The 20,869-nt window shown below is 38.2% G+C and overlaps 1 protein-coding gene across 2 annotated transcripts in view; it reads left to right on the top strand.

Moving 5' to 3' along the window:
- Positions 1-20,869, top strand: part of IGF2BP2 (insulin like growth factor 2 mRNA binding protein 2) — a 157,823-nt gene that overhangs the window by 109,766 nt on the left and 27,188 nt on the right. For both annotated transcript variants that reach the window (XM_030329468.2, XM_030329470.1), the window contains exons 3-7: positions 4,835-4,883; positions 5,984-6,035; positions 9,629-9,692; positions 11,701-11,973; positions 13,803-13,937. In XM_030329468.2, the coding sequence (XP_030185328.1) occupies positions 4,835-4,883; positions 5,984-6,035; positions 9,629-9,692; positions 11,701-11,973; positions 13,803-13,937 (573 nt within the window). The remainder of the gene's footprint in view (positions 1-4,834; positions 4,884-5,983; positions 6,036-9,628; positions 9,693-11,700; positions 11,974-13,802; positions 13,938-20,869) is intronic.

Below are 20,869 nucleotides of genomic sequence, written 5' to 3'. Positions count from 1 at the left end.
GTTGGCCTTCCGGGGTGGGGTCAGGGGGATCCACATCATAGGCATGCTACAGCAGCATTAGGAGTGCTTTTCCCAGCCCTGGGTTGCCATGTTCTGCTTTTACACTAGACACTTGGCCCCATGCTGGACAGAAGACTAGTAAATAAAGAGCTTGTCCTTGAGGAAATTACCATCAAGCAGAAGGTGGTGGGGGAACATGACAGCCCCAGCAGAAAAATAATTACAGCAGAGAGTGAGATGTTCTAAAAGCTGAAGAGTGCAGAGGAGACAGTTCTGCCTGGAGACGCCTGGAAGTCTCTGCACATGTGAGCGGGGTTTGAAGGACAGTGGAAGTCCCTCCCTGGGGCTGAAGGGGACAAGCATCCCTGGCCCCTGAGAAGGAGGCATAGCATCCAGATCACGCTGTGAAGTTAGCAGAACTCACAGGTCCTGCCCACTCCTGATCCTGAAAGATAATAGCTCAGGATAATCTTCCCAGTTACCTAAGGATCAGTGTAATTGGTTCTCCTATAGTGATCTCCAGTTCCTTTTTCAGTTCTCAGTTCTTTTTCTTTCTTTCCATTCAGACCTAAGATTAGAGATGCCACACACTAGCTTTTTTAGGGATTATTTCTCCTGGAATCGTGATTAACGAACATTCCAGTTCCTGAACTGATTGCCTGATGTGCATTCTTTACATGAGGCATTACAGGGAAACATTATTGTTTCAGACCCAGTTAGTTAGGATTTGCAGTAATCTGGATCAGACAGAGTTTGATGGCTTATACATTAGGAACAGAGTTTGCTAAATAAATTAATATTCTGTTAAATACTATTTCAAGAATACCTAACCTAGTTATGGAAAAAGTGAGGTGTTTGGTTTTGTTCTTTCCTTTTTAAATTTAGTGGGTTCTAAGTGGGAGAGAGCCAAAGCATAAGAGACTGTTAAAAACTGAGAACAAACTGAGGGTTGATGGGGGGTGGGAGGGAGGGGAGGGTGGGTGATGGGTATTGAGGAGGGCACCTTTTGGGATGAGCACTTGTGTGTTGTATGGAAACCAATTTGTCAATAAATTTCATATATATAAAAAAAAATAAATTTAGTGGGTTCTAGTATACTTTTCAAAAATAAATCTTGTATATTCATTAAAGCAGACTTAGTAGGAGTTTTAATTGTTAATTTTTTAAAGCAAGTAAGGCATGAGTACATTCTCGTTTTTTAAAACAAATGACAGAAGTAGCTAAAATTAAAAGTATATGTCCCCTTTCAACCAACTGCCTGTACCTTCCTTTTTTATGCGTTTACAAGCACACACATTTAATAGCATGTTGTATGTTTGTGCACTTAAAAACATGATCTGCCTTGGGCACCTGGGTGGTTCAGCCAGTTAAGCGTCCAACTTCAGCTCACATAATGATCTCACAGGTTCGTGAGTTTGAGCCCCACATCAGGCTCTCTGCTGTTAGCACAGAACCTATTCCAGATCCTCTGTCCCCTCTCTCTCTGCCCCTCCCCTGCTTACACTGTCTCTCAAAAATAAACATTAAAAACATTAAAAAAACCAAGATCTTCCTAATCTATATTAGCTCTTTTCTTACAACGGCATGCAGTGGATGGTTCCTTATGACCGTGCCTATATGTCGACCTTTTTTTTAAGTAATCTGTACACCCAACATGAGGCTTGAACTCAAGACCCAGAGATCAAGAGTTGGATGCTCTAACCGACTGAGCCAGCCAGGCACCCCTGCTTCATTCTCTTTAAAGGTGTATAATGTTCCATCTTGTGGCTGTCCTGTGATTCATTTATTCATTTCCCTGTTGGTCAGTATTTAGATTGTTTGCCATCTTTGCCGTCACAAACAATGCTATGGTTGTCTTTTTTCAAATCTTTGTGTTCATGAATGAGTTTCTTCCAGTAAGACTTATATACTAGTAAATTCTTGGTTAGTATTTAGAGTTGATGTTTATATTTGGAGATTAAAAAAATATTTTTCTTTAGAAATACTCAATTTCTTAAAGATATTTATGAATGACATATCGGATAAAGGGCTAGCATCCAAAATCTATAAAAGAACTCCCCAAACTCCACACCCGAAAAGCAAATAATCCAGTGAAGAAATGGGCAGAAGACATGAATAGACACACTTTTCCAAAGAAGACATCCAGATGGCCAACAAACACATGAAACGATGGACAACGTCACTCATCATTAGGGAAATACAAATCAAAGACACACTGAGATACCACCTCACACCCGTCAGAGTGGCTAAAATGAACAAATTAGGAAACTATGGATGCTGGCGAGGATGTGGAGAAACGGGAACACTCTTGCACTGCTGGTGGGAATGCAAACTGGTGCAGCTGCTCTGGAAAACACTGTGGAGGTTCTTCAAAAAAATAAAAATAGAATTACCCTATGACCCAGCAATAGCACTGCTAGGAATTTACCCAACGGATACAGGAGTGCTGATGCATAGGGGCATATGTACCCCAGTGTTTACAACAGCACTTTTCAACAATAGCCAAATTATGGAAAGAGCCTAAATGTCCATCAACTGACGAATGGATAAAGAAGATGTGATTTATATATACAATGGAATACTACTTGGCAATGAGAAAGAATGAAATCCTGCCATTTGCAGCAACGTGGATGAAACCTGGAGGGTATTATGCTACATGAAATAAGTCAGAGAAAGACAAATAGACGTTTTCACTCATGTGGATCTTGAGAAAGTTAACAGAAGTCCATGGGGGAGGGGAAGGGGGGAAAATAGTTACAGAGAGGGAGGGAGGCAAACCATAAGAGACTCTTAAATACAGAGAACAAACTGAGGGTTGAAGGGGAGTGGGGGAGAGGGGAAATGGGTGATGGACATTGAGGAGGGCACTTGTTGGGATGAACACTGGGTTTTGTATGTAAGCCAATTTGACAATAAATTATATTTAAAAGAAGTATTCAATTTCTTGCAAATTCTGATGTCTTTTCTGTAAATAGACTTGTGACATCTTCTGTGGAGCATTCCGTTGAGCCACTACATGGGATAGTGTCAGCAGTTTTATTGTGAACTATTGCCAAAGGCAGTGTCAGGAAAGGGACTTCATAGCGTAGAGGTAGAAATTAGTTCTTGGTTCATCTTCCTCCTTCCTATCCTGATACCAGATTAGAGGTTCTGTAGACTGGCTTGCCCTGTAGTAAAGCATGAATGCACTCTCATTTTTTTAAAAATTAAAAGTACTGTGTAGGATCTAGAACATAGAAGTGCCCCGCCTTTGCATTCAATAAAAACCATGAGAAAACCGGAGCCCCTGATTTACTTGATTGTTTGTTTTCATGTTTCCTCTGTGTACCTCTCTTTCTTTTCCTCTCTGCATGAATTGTTAACATTTCTTTCTGGGGCTATTGCCCAGATTAAAGCCATGGAAAAACTTGTGGCTGTGTGTAGTTCCTATTTGGTACCTCTGACACCAGAAAAAAAAGAAAAAGTAATGGCAGGTACACTTTTGCCATTACATCCCTTTTCTTACAATGCCCCAAAATGGATATTTAGGGGAATCAGATGTCAAGTCCTTCCATTAAAATATACCTGTCTAATATTTAAATGCTGATTTGTGTTTTCTTTCTAGGATCTGACATATTCTTAAAAGATAGAAAAATTCTTATGCTTCCATTTCTTTCCTTTTCCTATGTAATTTTAATGTTTACTTAAAAACAAGAAACAATCTAAATCACTTAGTTATCAGGCCAGCAGGATGTCCCAGAAAAACAGAAAAATCCTCTGACTAAAAAGGTGAAAGAAGGCCCAAGGGGGATGGGTTGAATGCACTTTGGTACCTCCTACATAATATAAATAGAATGAAGGCTCTGTCAGCATGGGAAGATCTCCAGGATTATACTGTTCAGGTGAAAAAATCATGCAGAGAGTTTGTAGAATATGTAAATATTTCTGTAAGAGAGGGGGAGAAATAAGAATTTATATTTGCATTTGCTGTTATTTGCATAAAGAAACTGAAGAGTACACAAGTGATAAGTAAAAGTGTTTATTTCTGGTAAAGGAAGGGAGTGGGTGGGAGTAAGACTTTTTCTAGCACACCTTTTTTTTTTTTAATTTTTTTTTTCAACGTTTTTTATTTATTTTTGGGACAGAGAGAGACAGAGCATGAACGGGGGAGGGGCAGAGAGAGAGGGAGACACAGACTCGGAAACAGGCTCCAGGCTCCGAGCCATCAGCCCAGAGCCCGACGCGGGGCTCGAACTCACGGACCGCGAGATCGTGACCTGGCTGATGTCGGACGCTTAACCGACTGCGCCACCCAGGCGCCCCATAGCACACCTTCTTATAGTGTTCTAATTTTTAAATTATTACTGTATTATTCAAAGATAAAAGTAATTTTCAAAAGCAAGTTATACATTATTAGGTAAAGGGTGAACTAAATCTGACCTCATTTAAGTCCACTATTTATGTGACCTCACCTGTCACATTTGAGCCTTAGTACCCACTGGGGTAGGGTCAGTTGCAGGACCATCTATTTTGGGGAGGAAGGTACTAAATTCTATAATTAGAATCTGTATGGTAATTTAGGTGCTAACTGCTTTGGCAAGAAATTGAAAAGGCACATGTGTATTTAAGCTGTTTCACTTAGCATATTCACTCTTGCTGGGTTTATTCTTTTTTTCCCCAAAGTAATTGAAAACCTTAAAACATGATGCTCATGAGTCACAGCTGGAATCTCTTGCCGATGCCTCAGTAAACACAGTGAGAAAGTGAACTCAAACTATGGTCTTGAGACATTTTGTCATTTGCTGAAGTCTGTGTCCTAGAGAAAGTGTTATAGTCTGAGCTTTCATTTTTACAGGAGCAGGAAAATTCAGATCCGAAACATCCCTCCTCACCTGCAGTGGGAGGTAAGCCAGTGTCACCTGTGTGTTTACCGTCTTCCTGCCCTCCATCCTCATCTTCCTTTTTAATAGGTCTGCAAAACCGCTCTCCCTCTGTGAGTTCCCTGGGGAATTAGAGGTCCTCATACCTCTCCACAAAGCTCCTGCGTGCTCTGTCTTCCTTTTTCAGTATCCTAATGTATGTGATCTGTCACAGCTTTAGGGTTGTGTTCGTCTCTTTTGTTGTGCAAGATGTGTGCTTTGAGCCCTCCTGTTCTGTCCTCTCAGGCACCAAGCACTGACAAACTATGAAACAAAATGTATACCTGGTTTGTGATTTTTCGGTCATGATTTTGTAAAAGACTTTTTACCTTTCCAAATTATGATTTTGGAAAAATAAAATCAGTGGAAACACAATAAAAATAGAAGATTGTTAGTTTGAGTAGGTTTTTTGTTGATTGTGAATGAGTTGCTATGAGTAATAGTGAAGATATAGTTTCAGAGTTGTAAAACTTCTTATAAGATTGCTACCTTAAAATTCAAGAAGACAGAATGTGAGGAGTGGCCTCATTGCATTATTTAAAAACAAACTGCCCCAATGTTTATTTCCAACCCAAACAAAATCAAAACAGCCTTAAAGGAAATAGAATGTTTTGTCTGACATTTTATTACTTAAAAAAATCCTTTATTATGGAAAATTTCAAAGTAAAAAAAAAATATATCCCACTGCTTTGTAAAATAAGGAGATCCCTAGAGAAAAACAGAAGGAAGAATGGTTAAAACTTGTAAGAAGGGCAAGTAAACCTTGTCCTTTATTCTGCTTGTCCTAAAGCATTGTGCCCCAACCATCACGATGGATGTGATTGTTAACAGTAAGACTCTGAAATTCTGCTGTGTCACCTTAGTGGACAGATTACTTGAGAGCTAATAACCAAGTGCAAGTCCCATATATTTATTCATTTTTAACTGTTTTGATGGAAGACCTGAAATATCAATTTAGTTAGATTATTCCTGTAACTGTCCTTGTTTTGTTTTCATTCATTTGCTGGGAGATATCACTATACTATTTTTGTGTGTGTGAGTACAATCTTATCTTCCTGTTCTGACATGGGATCTCTCTTTTTCAGGTGCTGGATGGACTTTTGGCTCAGTATGGGACAGTGGAGAATGTAGAACAAGGTATTAAGTGAGCAAATAGCCTATTGAATTTTGAGTGGGATTGTTATCTGTTATAGGCTGGGTCAACTCCAAAGACAAATAGTAAATTCAAATTCTTTTGAAACAAGCTTTCTCTGTTAGAGATATTCAGATCTTTTTATCCGTATCTATAAAATTTATTGTTTCAAAGAATATGACTTTCAGGTTTGGTTTATATATAAAGTATATATATATATATATATATATATATATATATATTATATATTCTGTTAATGTGCTCTCAAACACTGTCAGGCTAGGGTAAGCTTAATTCACTTGGAAGTAATTGAATTTATGCTGTCACAGTTTTCCTTTTCCTGGCTAAGAACAACAGATCACTAGTGTCTTAGACTGAGTGTTTCTTAAGGAGTAGGACTCCTATACCAGAATCTCCCACAGTGCTTATGAAAATGCACATTCCTGGGGTTCACCATAAACTGACAAAGTAAGACTCTTTGGGGCAAGAGTTGATGAATCTGTATTTTAAACAAGCACCCCCAACTGATTTTTGTGTGTACTCAAGTTTGAGAGCCACAGGCTTAGGACATCAGTGTTGGACATCCACAGAAAATATATACCCTTCTTTCTGCTGCTCTCGCTTGTATCATCTAAAACATGAAATGCTATGATTTTAAACAGTAAAACGTTTTTCTTTAAAAAGTTTATCTTTTTAAAGAAATTGATACCTCACATAGCTCTTTAAGAGTCCCCAAAAAGTAGATTCCAAGCTCCTGATGTGGCAAGCAGTAACATGTGATAAAGATTTTTTTTCTTTTGGCCTAAAAAGCAGAATGTGAATGCAGTTATTTACTGACTGTGAAGCCCTGGGAAAAGTCACTTAACCCTCACTGACTCAGTTTCCACATGTATAAAATGGGGAGAATAAATTCTATCCCTTCTATATCACTGAGTAGTTGTGGCATCCAAAGTGAACCTGTATAAAAATTTGTAGGCAACAGAGTCCTATATAATCTCAAGGGATTGTTAGGATTCACTTGGGAATGAATAATCACAGAGAACCAATTGTCTGATATGCAATCTGTTCTATCTGCCAGTATAATTAAAGTAATCATTTTAAAGTAGTAATTATTCAGCTGTTCTCCACTCCATGAATATTAAAAATATTATTATTCAATTTCATGCTGCTGACTGCCCATGCCCAAAGGTGAAGGGAAAGAGCTCAGAAAGAAGACATGATTTACAAGGATTCTGTTTCTCAGTTCTTGTTATTTCCCTCAACATGGAGAAGAAGACATTCTAATAAGGATTGGATGTAGTAGGCAAGATGGCCTCACAGACATGAGCCTGTAAAAGTTACTAGCTAAGACAATCTTATAAATTCAGGACACTGCCATGCGAGGAGGAAATACTGCAGGTCCCTGGGGCAGTGACAGCTCCTAGTGCACCTGTGCCCTGGAGACCATCCAGTTTCCAGCCGCCTCACAACTACAGGATAGAAGTGTTGGGCTTTTGTTTTGTTTTGTTTCATAGGTGATTCCTGATTCAGCAGGAAAATATTTTCAGTAGAGTTTTAAGAAACTTTTTAGAGCTTTTATGTCCAGCGAAATAAATTATTCGAATGGAGCTCAGTTCTTTCCAGAATCACAGAACGGTCTGATTTCCTGAAGACAAAGGTCTTTGAATAACAGAATATGACTAAGAAGTGAGAACAAAATCTGAGAATCTGAGAATCCTAGTGGATAGATTTATTCAGGAGGTTCAAAGCCATCCCTTTCTCCCTTTCTGGGAGTCGACAGCCTCATCTGGAGCACTAGAAAGCAGCAAATAGGAACCCTCTGGTACATTCTGTGTGTCAGCACTGAGAGAGGACGGTTGTGGGCTACTCATCCCCTGTTTTGCACTGTGAGAACTTCTCTGGGTAAGTGTGAATGAGAGGCAGCAAGAACACTCCCGGGCAGAGCCGGGCTGGGCTCAGCATTTATGACATGTAAATCTCAATATCACCTCTTTCCTGAAGACTGTGCATCCCTTCCCTTTGAAGGTTGCAGCTATTTTGAAGTTATTGAATAAACAATATTTTTGACTGTGGTCTTTAACCTCTTTGAGAGTCTTATGGAGATTATAAACCAGAAAAATTCATACATCCATCCACACATTTGAATCTTTGGTTGTGGTGGAGGTGGGGGGGGAGGAGGTGTTCGTGATGTGGTGGTGGTGGTGGTGTGAGGTTATAAAATTTCTGAAGCTCTAACATGGATCCAAATTAGGAATCCCTATACTACAAGGTTTTATTATCATTTGGAAGCAGCTTTATCATGGTTTTCTTGAATTAACTCTATCATTAACTTAATATGGTTAACTCCAAGTCTCCCAGTAGCTTAAATATTTTTTTTTTTTTTTTTGCTTAAATATTTTTTAAAAAATTTTTTAGTATTTTATTTATTTTTGAGAGAGAGAGAGAGAGAGAGAGAGAGCAGGGAAGGGTCAGAGAGAGAGGGAGACACAGATTCTGAAACAGGCTCCAGGCTCTGAGCTGTCAGCACAGAGCCCGATGCAGGGCTTGAACTTGTGAATGTTGGGATCATGACCTGAGCCAGAGTCAGACACTTAACCAATTGAGCCACTGAGGTGCCCCATAGCTTAAGTGTTTTTTAAAGGGAGGATCTGACTTAGTCATAGCTACTTGTTTTGGGGAAAAACAGAATTTTTGGTTTAAGTTTACTGGCTTAGATTGAGAAAGTTTTCTCTTGACTTCTGAATTTATTTTTAACTTATGATTTTGGAAGAAGAGGCAATTACGAACCAAGATAAGCCAGCTCACAAGAGTTTTATATTAGCCACTCTTAGAGTTTGTGTTCTCTCCTTCAACCAAATGACTTACAACTTTTCTTTATTTATTATACAGTTACTAATTTAACTCAGAGTCATGGAGCTCAGTCAAAAGGAAACAAAAATATTAATAATTCTACTTTGGGAATAAATGAAGAATTAAAATACTTTCTTATTTTATATGTATATCCAGTAATTTAAAAATAAATGCAAACATAACAGACTTCTACCTTGATGGTGGTACAATAAATTGACATAAACTTTTAGGAAAGTAATCTGAGAATATGCATTAAGAAGCATTATGTTCCATTACCCAGTTATTTTTCTTCATGATTTAACCTAAAAAAGTAACTCAGAACACAATTCAAATGATATTTGCAGTAAAGCTGATTTTTAGCAACACGACTTAGAATAGCAAATATTGGGAATAACTCATTTGTCAACAATTGAGGAATGGCTTGTCAAAAATCATGGCACAATTACTAAAATTTTGTGTAGACATTAGAAATGGAAAATACAAATATAATGAGCATATACATATGCACATGCAGTGGTATTATAAGTGAAAATACAGCTTTGAGCTGTATATACAGTTGATTACAGATATGTATATACAATTGATTACTATTTATGAATGCACATGAATAAAGATAGAGATTCAAATACTGTGGAGTTAGGGTGATGAGTTTTTTGTGCATTCTTCTCTAAAGTTAGTCTGTTTACATTGAGCCAGAGGGTGACAGCTTTTTTGTTCTATGACAGTATAGTTTTTGCTTCTTTCCTAGTCAACACAGACACAGAAACTGCTGTTGTCAACGTCACATATGCAACAAGAGAAGAAGCAAAAATGTAAGTGGATTTGGGCTTCTTTCCTTTTAAATTTTTGGAGGGTTGTCTTTGAATTCCAAAAAGATGCCTACCTTTGACCTGCCTGAGGAGCCTCAGGGCATCTGTGCATGCCTTTGACATGTCAGTGTTGCTTAGGGCATTTATAATGGGATGGCTGTTTTTTGGTTGTACAGAGACTTTATCGTGAAAAATGTTGAGCCTTGGCATCAAAACTGAGGTGGGACCTGTGTCTGGACATGGTCATGAATAGAGGCACCAGCTCTGTGACATTCTGTCCTTAGTCCCTGTTGACCACAGAGCTTTTACCTGAAGCTTCCTCCATGCACTATGAGGAAGAAGCACAAGCCTATTTCTGTCCACACTTGGTGAAGAGATCATGAAACACCCATTTTTCCTCTGTGTAATATTAAAAAGGGGACCCATCCCCATGACATCAGCAACAGGGGGAATTGTCTGGGAGTGGTTAGTCAAAGATCACCTGGCTTGGGTTCTCATTCCTAACCTCCATTTACTTCCTAGTCCCCATGCATGAGTACCTTGTTTCAATGATGGTTAATTTTGAGGTTGGCAATTAATGGACATGGGATTGAGTTTTTAAAACAACTACAAGAAAACAAGTTCCTTTTTGTAGGAGGTCCTTAAAGTGAAATGCCTGTCAGGTCATTGTAACTACAGTTATGGTCACACATGTTTCATGCATATGGCATAACCTTGGTTCCACATCATCCCAGAATTATAGTTTTATTTATTTTTCAAGGTTTCAGCACACATGAAGACATATTTAACCCATCCTCATACCACTAGTCTTTAAGAAGTTAATTTTGCATTGAAAAAGGCAATAGATCATTTGCTGTTGACTTTAGCCACACACATATAAGCAAGATATATGCCAGGAACTCACCTTTAGAGTTTGTATCCAGCTGCCACTTAGGTAGGACCTCCCATAGGTGATATTACTTTGTTGCTTTTATTGAATTCAAAGGTGCTGCTTTGTAATAAATTCACAAACACTAAACATTAATATAGTAGTATAGCATTGTTGTTTTCACATATTGCCAGAAAGCTTATGAAAAAAATGTTCTACTTCCTATATAATTTTAAAAACTCAATAGTGGGATATCATTTATTCCCTATCAAATTGATAAATAATTTTAAATAATACTCCATTTTGAAGACTCAAGAAACAAATGCTGTCTTAACTGCTATGGGATAGTAAGTGTTGAAACCTTTACAGAAGCACACTGAGGGGTACTTAATGATATTGGAATTCTGCATTCTTTCTGACCCAGCAATTCCACTAGGAATTTGTCCTGTGTGCAGCTGTAGTTGCAAAAATGCCCACGACACTTAATAATAGATAAATAAAAATTTTATTATGACATAATAAAAGATTGGATATAGATATGTATCTAACGATAGGGAATGAGTTGCAAAAACTATGATAAATCATAGTGTTAAACAGCCAGTAAAAATTAAATTGCAGGACATTTAGTGACTTGGAAAATGTTTAGAGTGTTAACTCTTTTTTAAAGATTAGAAAATAGTATATGTAATATTAATCCATGTTTATAAATGATAATTATATTTAAGAAAAAGATACAGGATGGACTAGGATTTTTTTCTAATCTGTACTTAACCATTTCTGAATTTTCAGTGATAAATATGTATTATGATCAAGCTGAGAAAAAAAGTGAGTCATAATTTTATACTAGTACTTACAAAGAGTTTTTGATGAGGAGGATACAGCCTCAGGCAGTGGAAAAAAAGCAGAATGCATAGTTGTGTATCAAGTCTGACCAGGCCTATATTTTGTGATAATTTAACTGTTAACTATCAGCTCTGAGGGAGCAAAGCAGGCACCTGCCTTGCTCACCAGGTTCTCCTCAAGGAGTAGTGCTGCTCACGTAGGCAACTAGGAAAGCAGACTGATTGACCCCGTCCGCTGGCCTTGAGGGTCTTCTTTGACGTCAGGGTCTAACAAGGCTCACTTGCTGCTGCTGCGTTTCAGAGCCATCGAGAAGCTAAGCGGGCATCAGTTTGAGAACTACTCCTTCAAGATTTCCTACATCCCGGATGAAGAGGTGAGCTCCCCTTCGCCCCCACAGCGAGCCCAGCGTGGGGACCACTCTTCCCGGGAGCAAGGCCACGCCCCTGGGGGCTCTTCTCAGGCCAGACAGATTGATTTCCCGCTGCGGATCCTGGTCCCCACCCAGTTTGTTGGTGCCATCATCGGAAAGGAGGGCTTGACCATAAAGAACATCACTAAGCAGACCCAGTCCCGGTACGTGCCTCCGGGGCTTCCTTTGCTTCCTTCTGACAGGCCCCCTGAGTGCTGGTGGGCCCCAGTCATCCTAGGTGGCTATCGCTTGCATCAGCAGGGGGGCTGTGCTAAATGGGATGGTGGCTTCTCAGAACTACTAACAGACTAACAAAGCTGGGGACTTCACCTTGCTTTCATGCCAATAGCCTAAAGGTCATACCCTGAATTACTAAAGGTTCTTAAAGCGGCAGAGAATTATTCCCATAAGCTTACTAGTGCTTGTGAATATCACTTTCTAAAACAGCAGAGGTATGGGTCTGAACTTTGTGGGATCCCAGAAAGCAGTTACCTTAGTTCTTACCTCCTCTCTTGAGCTGGAGCCCTGGATGGTAGTCATTCTTTGAGATCACTTAGGTGGTCCCATAAATAGCTACATAAAAGGAGTAAGTGAGTCTGCTGTATTGAGTGAGAAATGAAGTATATTAGCCTCTGTTTAGTCATCTAAGGAGATGGAACTGGTAGTAGGAGTTGTAGTGGTTTGTTGGTTTTTGTATGTTCTTAAGAACACAGCCTGATGTAACAAAGTACAGGATGCAAAGACCCCTGTTCAAGATTTACCACTAAATGTATAATCTTGGGGAAAAAAATAACTTCTCCGAGCATTAATGTCTTGTTCTTTAAGCCAGGATTATTGTTAGAATTAGGACAGCCAGGCAGATTGAATGAAATAATTGCTATGAAAGCATTTAAATTGCAAAACACCAAGTTACTGGCGAACATGAGTTCCTTACACGGCCTAGTGCACTTTATTCACGTCATTCATTGAGTATCTTGTAACCCGAAAGAGAAAAAACACTGTTTTCTTCAAAGTGTCTGAGTTACTGCCAACTAATGGACACTTACAGGTATGAGTCCCAAGTTCATGATCACAGCAGTGAAATGATGACCTAGTAGAAAGGGGAAGTACTGTCTGCTGTTCCATTTATTTTGAAATCAGCCCTTTCTTCCCCTGCAAGTTTGCTTCACTGCAAAAGTAATTTTTAGTTGTATGTCTTTTTGTTCCAAAAATTTCTTAAAGTGGCTTTAAAAATGCAAAAAGTTTAAGTAGAAGTGTAACACGTTAGTTCTCAAAGTATGTGCCCATTTTTTTTTTACAAGTAGGTCAAAGACTTGGATCTGGGCTTTCTAACAGCCAAAATAAGAAGGGATACGATCAATTATGTGATTTTCAGAGTCAACAAAAACAAGGAGGGCCACAACAACCCCATGGAGTCTGATAAAGTCATCAAGCTTTTGAGCCATTAGATTTAAGAGCCTGGAAGAAGGCAGGCTGCCAGGGGCAAGGAAACCAAAAACTTAGGCAGAGAGAGGGGCATGCCTCTGTTTTTAATCCACACTCAAATATACAAAGCTTGCTTGAATTTGGTGTTTGGATTTGGATTAACATGTGGCTTTTAAAAGCTACAATCAGTGCAGAGACTGGCACCATGCCAGCATGCAGCGTTACCCTACTCCCTTTACACTTTGCTTCTATGATCATTTGAAAGACTACACAAAATACTTCATTTACCAAACTGGCTTCATTACCAAGTGGGCTCAGTGCCTTTGTCCCACAGCACTCCTGCAAGGAATACTCCCTTCTAAATGAAACTGCAAAGTATTCAAGTTTGGCACAAGACCTCCTGCACTGCTTGCCACCTTATTGAAGAATGGCATTGGTTGCAAACGTGCTAATGACACTTCATGGTCTCTGTCCTTTTGCTGTACGTTGGCCCCGTGCGACGCTTTCTCAAGACTAGGATCCTGTCCCAGATGACATTGTATTATGGCTTCTGATTCTTTCCCTACAGGGTAGACATCCATAGAAAGGAGAACTCTGGGGCTGCAGAGAAGCCCGTCACCATCCATGCCACCCCAGAGGGGACCTCTGAAGCCTGCCGCATGATTCTTGAAATCATGCAGAAAGAGGCTGATGAGACCAAATTGTAAGTTTGCATGTAACGCCCAGATCACTTAACAGAGAGTAAGAGTAAGTTCTCAGTCTTTTAAGACAAATTTTTTAAAAGCTGTAATTCTGTTATTTAGTTAAAGGGACCAGAGGACAGATTATTTTTAAGAAATTTGTTCCCGGGGCGCCTGGGTGGCTCAGTTGGTTAAGCGTCCGACTTCGGCTCAGGTCATGATCTCGCGGTCCGTGGGTTCGAGCCCCACGTCAGGCTCTGTGCTGACAGCTCAGAGCCTGGAGCCTGTTTCAGATTCTGTGTCTCCCTCTTTCTCTGACCCTCCCCTGTTCATGCTCTCGCTCTCTCTCTCTCTCTCTCTCTCTGTCTCAAAAATAAATAAAAACGGGGGCGCCTGGGTGGCGCAGTCGGTTAAGCATCCGACTTCAGCCAGGTCACGATCTTGCAGTCCGTGAGTTCGAGCCCCGCGTCGGGCTCTGGGCTGATGGCTCAGAGCCTGGAGCCTGTTTCCGATTCTGTGTCTCCCTCTCCTCTGCCCCTCCCCTGTTCATGCTCTGTCTCTCTCTGTCCCAAAAATAAATAAACGTTGAAAAAAAAAAATTAAAAAAAAAAAAAATAAATAAAAACGTTAAAAAAATTAAAATAAAAAAAAAAAGAAATTTGTTCCCAAGAAGGATACAGTAGGAAATAGATGTTTATGTTTATAATATGGCTGTTTCTCCACTTACATGTTTCTTTCGGTGACCTGAATGCTTCCATCACCCATTACTAACATCTGTTTGTAGAACATATAGATCCGTGCTAATGTTGTGCAATGACAGAAATGCTGTATATTTGCACTGTTCAATGTGATAGCCGTAGCTGCATGTTGCTACTGAGTGTTTGAAATGTGGCTAGTGCAATGGAAAAGCTGAATATTTATTTTAATTCATTAAAATTAAACAGTCACATTCATGGCTAATGGCTGTCATACTGGACCGTGCAGGTATGTATGGAATGTACCTTGTCATCAAAACCCATCAGTTACTGTTCCAGAAAACGTTTTTACCACCGTGTTGCACTCGTGTAAATTTTCCTTAAGTAATAGAAACTGGTATCCAAGTAACTCCTCTTCTTCCATCTCCTTCATTCCTTTTCTGTTTTTTACAAAATACTTCTTAGGATTTCTGAGTGTCATACCAATCTGAATGGCAGGTATGGTTCTTACTAAACCCATTGACTTTGTATTGTAAACGAATTAATGATAATGGAATAGACAGCATAACGAAAAAAGTTCTGTCATTTTGGCAAAAATCCATTTATGGGTAGTTTGACAGAGAAGCAGTGAGGGATGAATCAAGTATAAAATTGATTTAGCAAATACAGTAATCTCAAATAAGAGTGTTTTAAAACCAAGAAGATGGAAGTAGTCCTTAAAAGGAAAGCATTGCAAATCTCTTCTCGGATTTCATAAGGGACTCTAACATAGGAATTATTACTTATGAATTATTTACTCTGGGGCTTTCGAAACCCCCCAGATACCATGGCTTAATTTGAATAAGCCCCTCCCCCAACCAGGGTATTGAAAACTTTTAAAAATAGCACCCTTTTTGGTCCCTCAACCTCTGTACAAGCAACTTAGAATATTCTAATTAATCAAAAAGACTGAGTTATAAATTAGATTTTTAAGTTTTTGTGTAGAGCCGACATAGAGTTGGAATATCTTTGAAATTAATGTTTTTGAGTGCCACAGTGTGGTAAGCACTGTGCCCAGAGATGAGGCTGTAACCATAAGCAAGACCCAGTTCTTGCTTTCATGGAGCTTACAGTCCAGTGGGAGAGTCCATTTGCTAAATGGATAGTTATAGGTAATTAAGTACAGCCACAAGAAGTGTGAGAATAGATGGTGGTTGCCTGTAGTTGAGACCAAATCAGGGTTTTCAGAGAACAGGAGGAGATTTTGGGGGCTTCAGAGAAGACCTCCCTGGATAAGGACATTTAAGCTGAGCCCTGAGGGGGATGAGCAGGAGGTACAGGATGTAGAAGAGGGATCCTAAATTTTCTTTTTATTCATTTATCAAGTGTTTGTTGAGCATCTACTATGTTCCGGCACTGTTCTGTGTGCCAGTGAACAAAGCCAACAAAAATCCTGCCCTCTGAATACATTCTGGTGGAGTTTCTTTTTTACTGTTGATAGTAGCAATGCATCTGGTACATGCCTTTGGTCCTAACTAGCAAAAAAAAACATAACAAGTGACTTTGAAATTAAGAAACAATATTGTTCTGTCACATAATGAGAAGTCCAAAGATGGGTGGCTCCAGGGTCAGTTGAATCATGGACTCAGAGACCCACAACCTTTCTTTCTACTTTATCTTCCTCAGAGGTATCTGATGCTCCCTTGGTGATGACAGGATGGCTATAGTAATTTCAGACCTTGTGTCCCCACAAAAAAAAATAGTCAAAAGTTGAAAGAGAGGGCATCCTTGTTCCTTCTGTTTTGAACATTTTTTGGTTCAAAAACACATAAAATTTATCATCTTAACCATTTTTTAATTGGGGTATAATTGATAGATAACACTATATTTCAGTTATCCAACATAATTATTGAGTATTTGTATATATTGTGAAATGATCACCACAATAAGTCTAGTTAACCTGTGTCATCATACATAATTATAATTTTACAATTTTTTTCTTGTGATGATAACTTTTAAGATTTGCTCCCTTAGGAACTTTGAAATATTCAATACAGTATTATCTATAATCACCATGCTGTACATTATATCCCATGACTTATTTATTTTATAACTGAAAGTTTGTAACTTTTGACTCCCTTCACTCATTTTGCCCACCCCTCATCCCCTACCTCTGGCAACCACTAATCTGTTCTGTGTACGTATGAGCTTGTGTTTTGTTTTAGATTCCACATGTAAATGAGATTATGCAGTATTTGTTTTTCTCTGATTTATTTCACTTAACCATTTGTGTGTACAGTTCAGTAATGTTTTATATATTCACATTATTGTGAAACGGATCTCCAGAACTTTTTCATCTTGCAAAACTAAAATTGTACCCATTGAACAACTCCCCTTTTCCCTCTCCCTCTCCCTCTAGCCTCTGGTAACTACCATTTTACTTTCTGTTTCTATGAATTTGACTACTTTAGAGACCACATATAACTGGAATCATGCAGTATTTGTCTTTTTGTGACTGGCTTATTTCACTTAGCACAATGTCTTCAAGATTCATCCGTGTTGTAGCATGCGAAAGAATTTTCTTCCTTTTTAAGGCTGAATAATACTCCATTGTATGCATACATCACTTTTATTTATTCATCCATGGATAGACTTTGGGTTGCTTTCACCTTCTGGCTATTGTGAATAGTGCTGTTATGAACATGAGTGTGCAAATATCTCTTTAAAATCCTACCTTCAATTCTTTTGAATTGAGAAGTGAGATTGCTAGATCATATGGTAGTTCTATTTTTAATTTTTGGAGGAACCTCCATACTGTTTTCCATAGCAATTACATCATTTTATAATACCAGTAATGCACAAGGGATTCAATTTCTCCATATCCTCACCAGCACTTGTTATTTTCTGTTATTTGGATGGTAGCCAAAAGAATGGGTGTGAAATAATATTTTGTGTTCACAGTATCTCTTTGGTTTTTACTTGCATTTCTCTGATGATTGGTGAGATTGAGCATTTTTTCATATGCTTATTGGCCATTTGTATACATTTTTGGAGAATGTCTGTTCAAGTCTTTTGCCCATTTTTAAAATGGGTCATTTGAGGGGGGTGCCTGGGTGGCTCAGTCAGTTAAGCATCCAACTCTTGGTTTTGGTCAGGTTGTGATCTAACAGTTTCGTGAGTTTGAGCCCTACATAGGGCTTCTTGATGAAGTTCAGCCTGCTTGGGATTCTGTCTCCCCCTTGTCCCCCCCCCACATATGCTATCTCGTTCTCTCTCAAAATAAATAAATACACTTTAAAATTTTATGAAAATAAACAAAATGGGTCATTTGATTCTTTTGTTGAGTTGTAGGAGTTCTTAATATTCTGGATTTAATCCCTTATCAGATATGTGATTTGCAGCTATTTACTTCTTTTCCCTAGGTTGCCTTTTCACTCTGTTGATTGTGTCCTTTGATGCACAAAAGTTTTTAAATTTGATGTTGGATTTTTTATTTTGATGTTTGTTGCCTGTGCTTTTGTGGTCTCATGTCTAAGAAACTGTTGCTAAGTCTAATGTCATGAAGCTTTCTCCTGTGTTTCTTCTAGGAATATTATAGTTTTACATTTACATTTATTCCATTTTGAGTTAATTTTTGTGTATGGAGTAAGATAAAGGTGTAGCTTCATTCTTTTTTATGTGGATATCCTGCTTTCCCAGCACCATTTGTCCTTTTCCCCACTGTGTTATCTTGGCACCCTTATCAAAGATCATTTGATCATATATGCAAGGGTTTATTTTTGGGTTCTGGGTTCTGTTCCATTGATTTCTTTGTCTGTCTTATTTAATTGTAGAGAGAGAGAAAGCACATGAGCAAGGAAGAGGGGCAGAGGGAGAGAAAGAGAGAATCTCAAACAGGCTCCACACTCAGTGCAGAGCCCAACACGGGACTCGATCGCACGACCCTGGAATCATGACCCAAGCCGAAATCAAGAGTTGGATACTCAACTGACTGAGTCATGCAGTTACCCCTATTTGTCTATGTTGATGCCACTACCATGCTCTTTTAAATACTGTAGCCTTGTAATATGTTTTGAAATCAGGAAGTGTGAGTTCTCCAACTTTGTTCTTCTTTTTCAAAATTGTTTTGACTGTTCAGGGTCCCTTGCAATTCCAAATGAATATTTCTGCAAAAAATTACATTGGAATTTTGGTAAGGGATTGCACTGAAACTGTAGATCACTTTGGGTAGTGTGGACATTTAAACAATATTAAATCTTCCAATTCACGAACATAGGATGTCTTTACATTTATTTTTGTCTACTTTCTTTCACCAGTGTTATATAGTTTTCAGTGTATAAATTATTACCTCCCTGGTTATTAGGTTTATTCCTAAGTATTTTATTCTTTATGATACTATTGTAAATGAAATTATTTTCTTAATTTTCTTTTCAGGTTGTTCATTGTTAGTGTATAGAAACACAATTGATTTTTGTATGTTGATTTTATATCCTGCAACTTTGCTGAATGAGTTTATTCTAACAGTTTTTGTTTTGTTTTGTTTTCTTTTGTTGGAAATTCAGAGTTCTCTTTATATAAGATTATATTATCTGCAAACAGAGTCTTTAGATTTTCAATTTGGAATTGAATCAATTTCAATTTTTATTTCTTTTTCTTACCTAATTGCTCTAGCTAGCACTTCCAATACTAAGTTGAATACAAGTGGTGAAAGTGAGTATCCTTCTCTGATTCCTGATCTTAGAGGAAAGCTTGCAGTCTTTCAGCATTGAATATGATATTCACTGTGGGCTTTTCACAAATGGCCTTTGTTAAGGTAGTTTCCTTCTATTCCTAGATTGTTACGTGTTTTTATCATGAAAGGGTGTTAATTTTTTGTCAAATGCTTTTTCTACGTCAAGTGAGATGATCATGTGGTTTTTGACCTTCATTGTATTAATGTGGTGTATTACATTGATTTTTATATATTGAACCCACCCTGCATTGCAGAAATATGTCCTACTTGGTCATAATGTATCATCCTTTTATGGTGTAATGCTTTTGGATTCTGTTTACTTGTATTTTGTTAAGGACTTTTGTATCAATGTTCATCAGGGATATTGGCCTGTAGTTTTCTTTCCTTGAAATGTCTTTGTCTAGCTTTGGTATTAGAGTAAAGCTGGCCTCATAGAATCAGTTTGGAAATGTTCCCTCTTCTTCAGTTTTTTTGGAAGAGTTGGAGAAGGATTGGTGTTAATTCTTTTTTTTTTTTTTTTAATTTTTTTAATGTTTGTTTTTTGAGAGAGAGAGACAGAGCACAAGCGGGGGAGGGGCAGAGAGAGGGAGACACAGAATCTGAAGCAGGCTCCAGGCTCTGGAGCTGTCAGCACAGAGCCTGATGTGGGGCTCCAAACCCCCCAAATCACAAGATCATGACCCAAGCTGAAGTCAGAGGCCTAACTGACTGAGCCACCCAGGTGCCCCTGTTGGGAGGTTTTTAATTATGATTCAGTCTCCTTACTCATTATTCATCTGTTCAGATTTTCTATTCAAGGTTCAGTTTTAGTAGGGTTTGTGTTTCTGGGAACATCCATTTCTTCTAGGTTATCTATTTTGTTGATATACAACTATAAATAATATTCTCTTGTAATGATTTTTATTTCTGTGACATGAGTTACACTGTCTTCTCTTTCATTTCTGATTTTAGATATTTGAGTGTTCTTTCTTTTCTTAGTTAATCTAGATAATGTTTGTCAGTTTTGTTGACCTTTTCAGAACAGTTCTTGGTTTCTCCTTTTTTCTCTCTCTCTCTTTTGCTTATCTTTGCTCTAATCTTTATCATTTCCATCCTTAAATTAGCTTTGGGTTTAGTTTATTCTCTTCCTAATTCCTTGAAGTTGTTGATTTGAAACCTTTCATTCTGTTTCTTTGGGTTTTTTTTTTTTTTAAATCCATTCAGCCAATCCATGTCTTTAGATTGGGAAGTTTAATTATTTTACATTTAAAGTAATTACTCATCAGAAAGACTTACTATTGCCATTTTGTTGTCTGTAAGTCTCATAGCTTTACTGTCCCTCATTTTCTCTCTTACTGCTTTCTTTTGTGTGTTTTTTTCTTTGTTCTTTGCTTTTTGGGTGTTTTTAGTTATACTTTGAGTCCCTTCTTATTTCCTTTTATGTGTATATCCTATAGACATTTTCTATTTGATTACCATTGCAATTACATAAAACATCTTAAAGTTATAGCATTCTATTTTAAACTGATAGCAACTTAACTTTAATAATATTCAAAAACTCTGCTCTTTT

This window comes from Lynx canadensis, chromosome C2, assembly GCF_007474595.2.
Source record: "Lynx canadensis isolate LIC74 chromosome C2, mLynCan4.pri.v2, whole genome shotgun sequence".
Classification (NCBI taxonomy): domain Eukaryota; kingdom Metazoa; phylum Chordata; class Mammalia; order Carnivora; family Felidae; genus Lynx; species Lynx canadensis.
The sequence above is the reverse complement of the archived record's forward strand: the minus strand, read 5'-3'. Positions and strand labels throughout refer to the sequence as shown.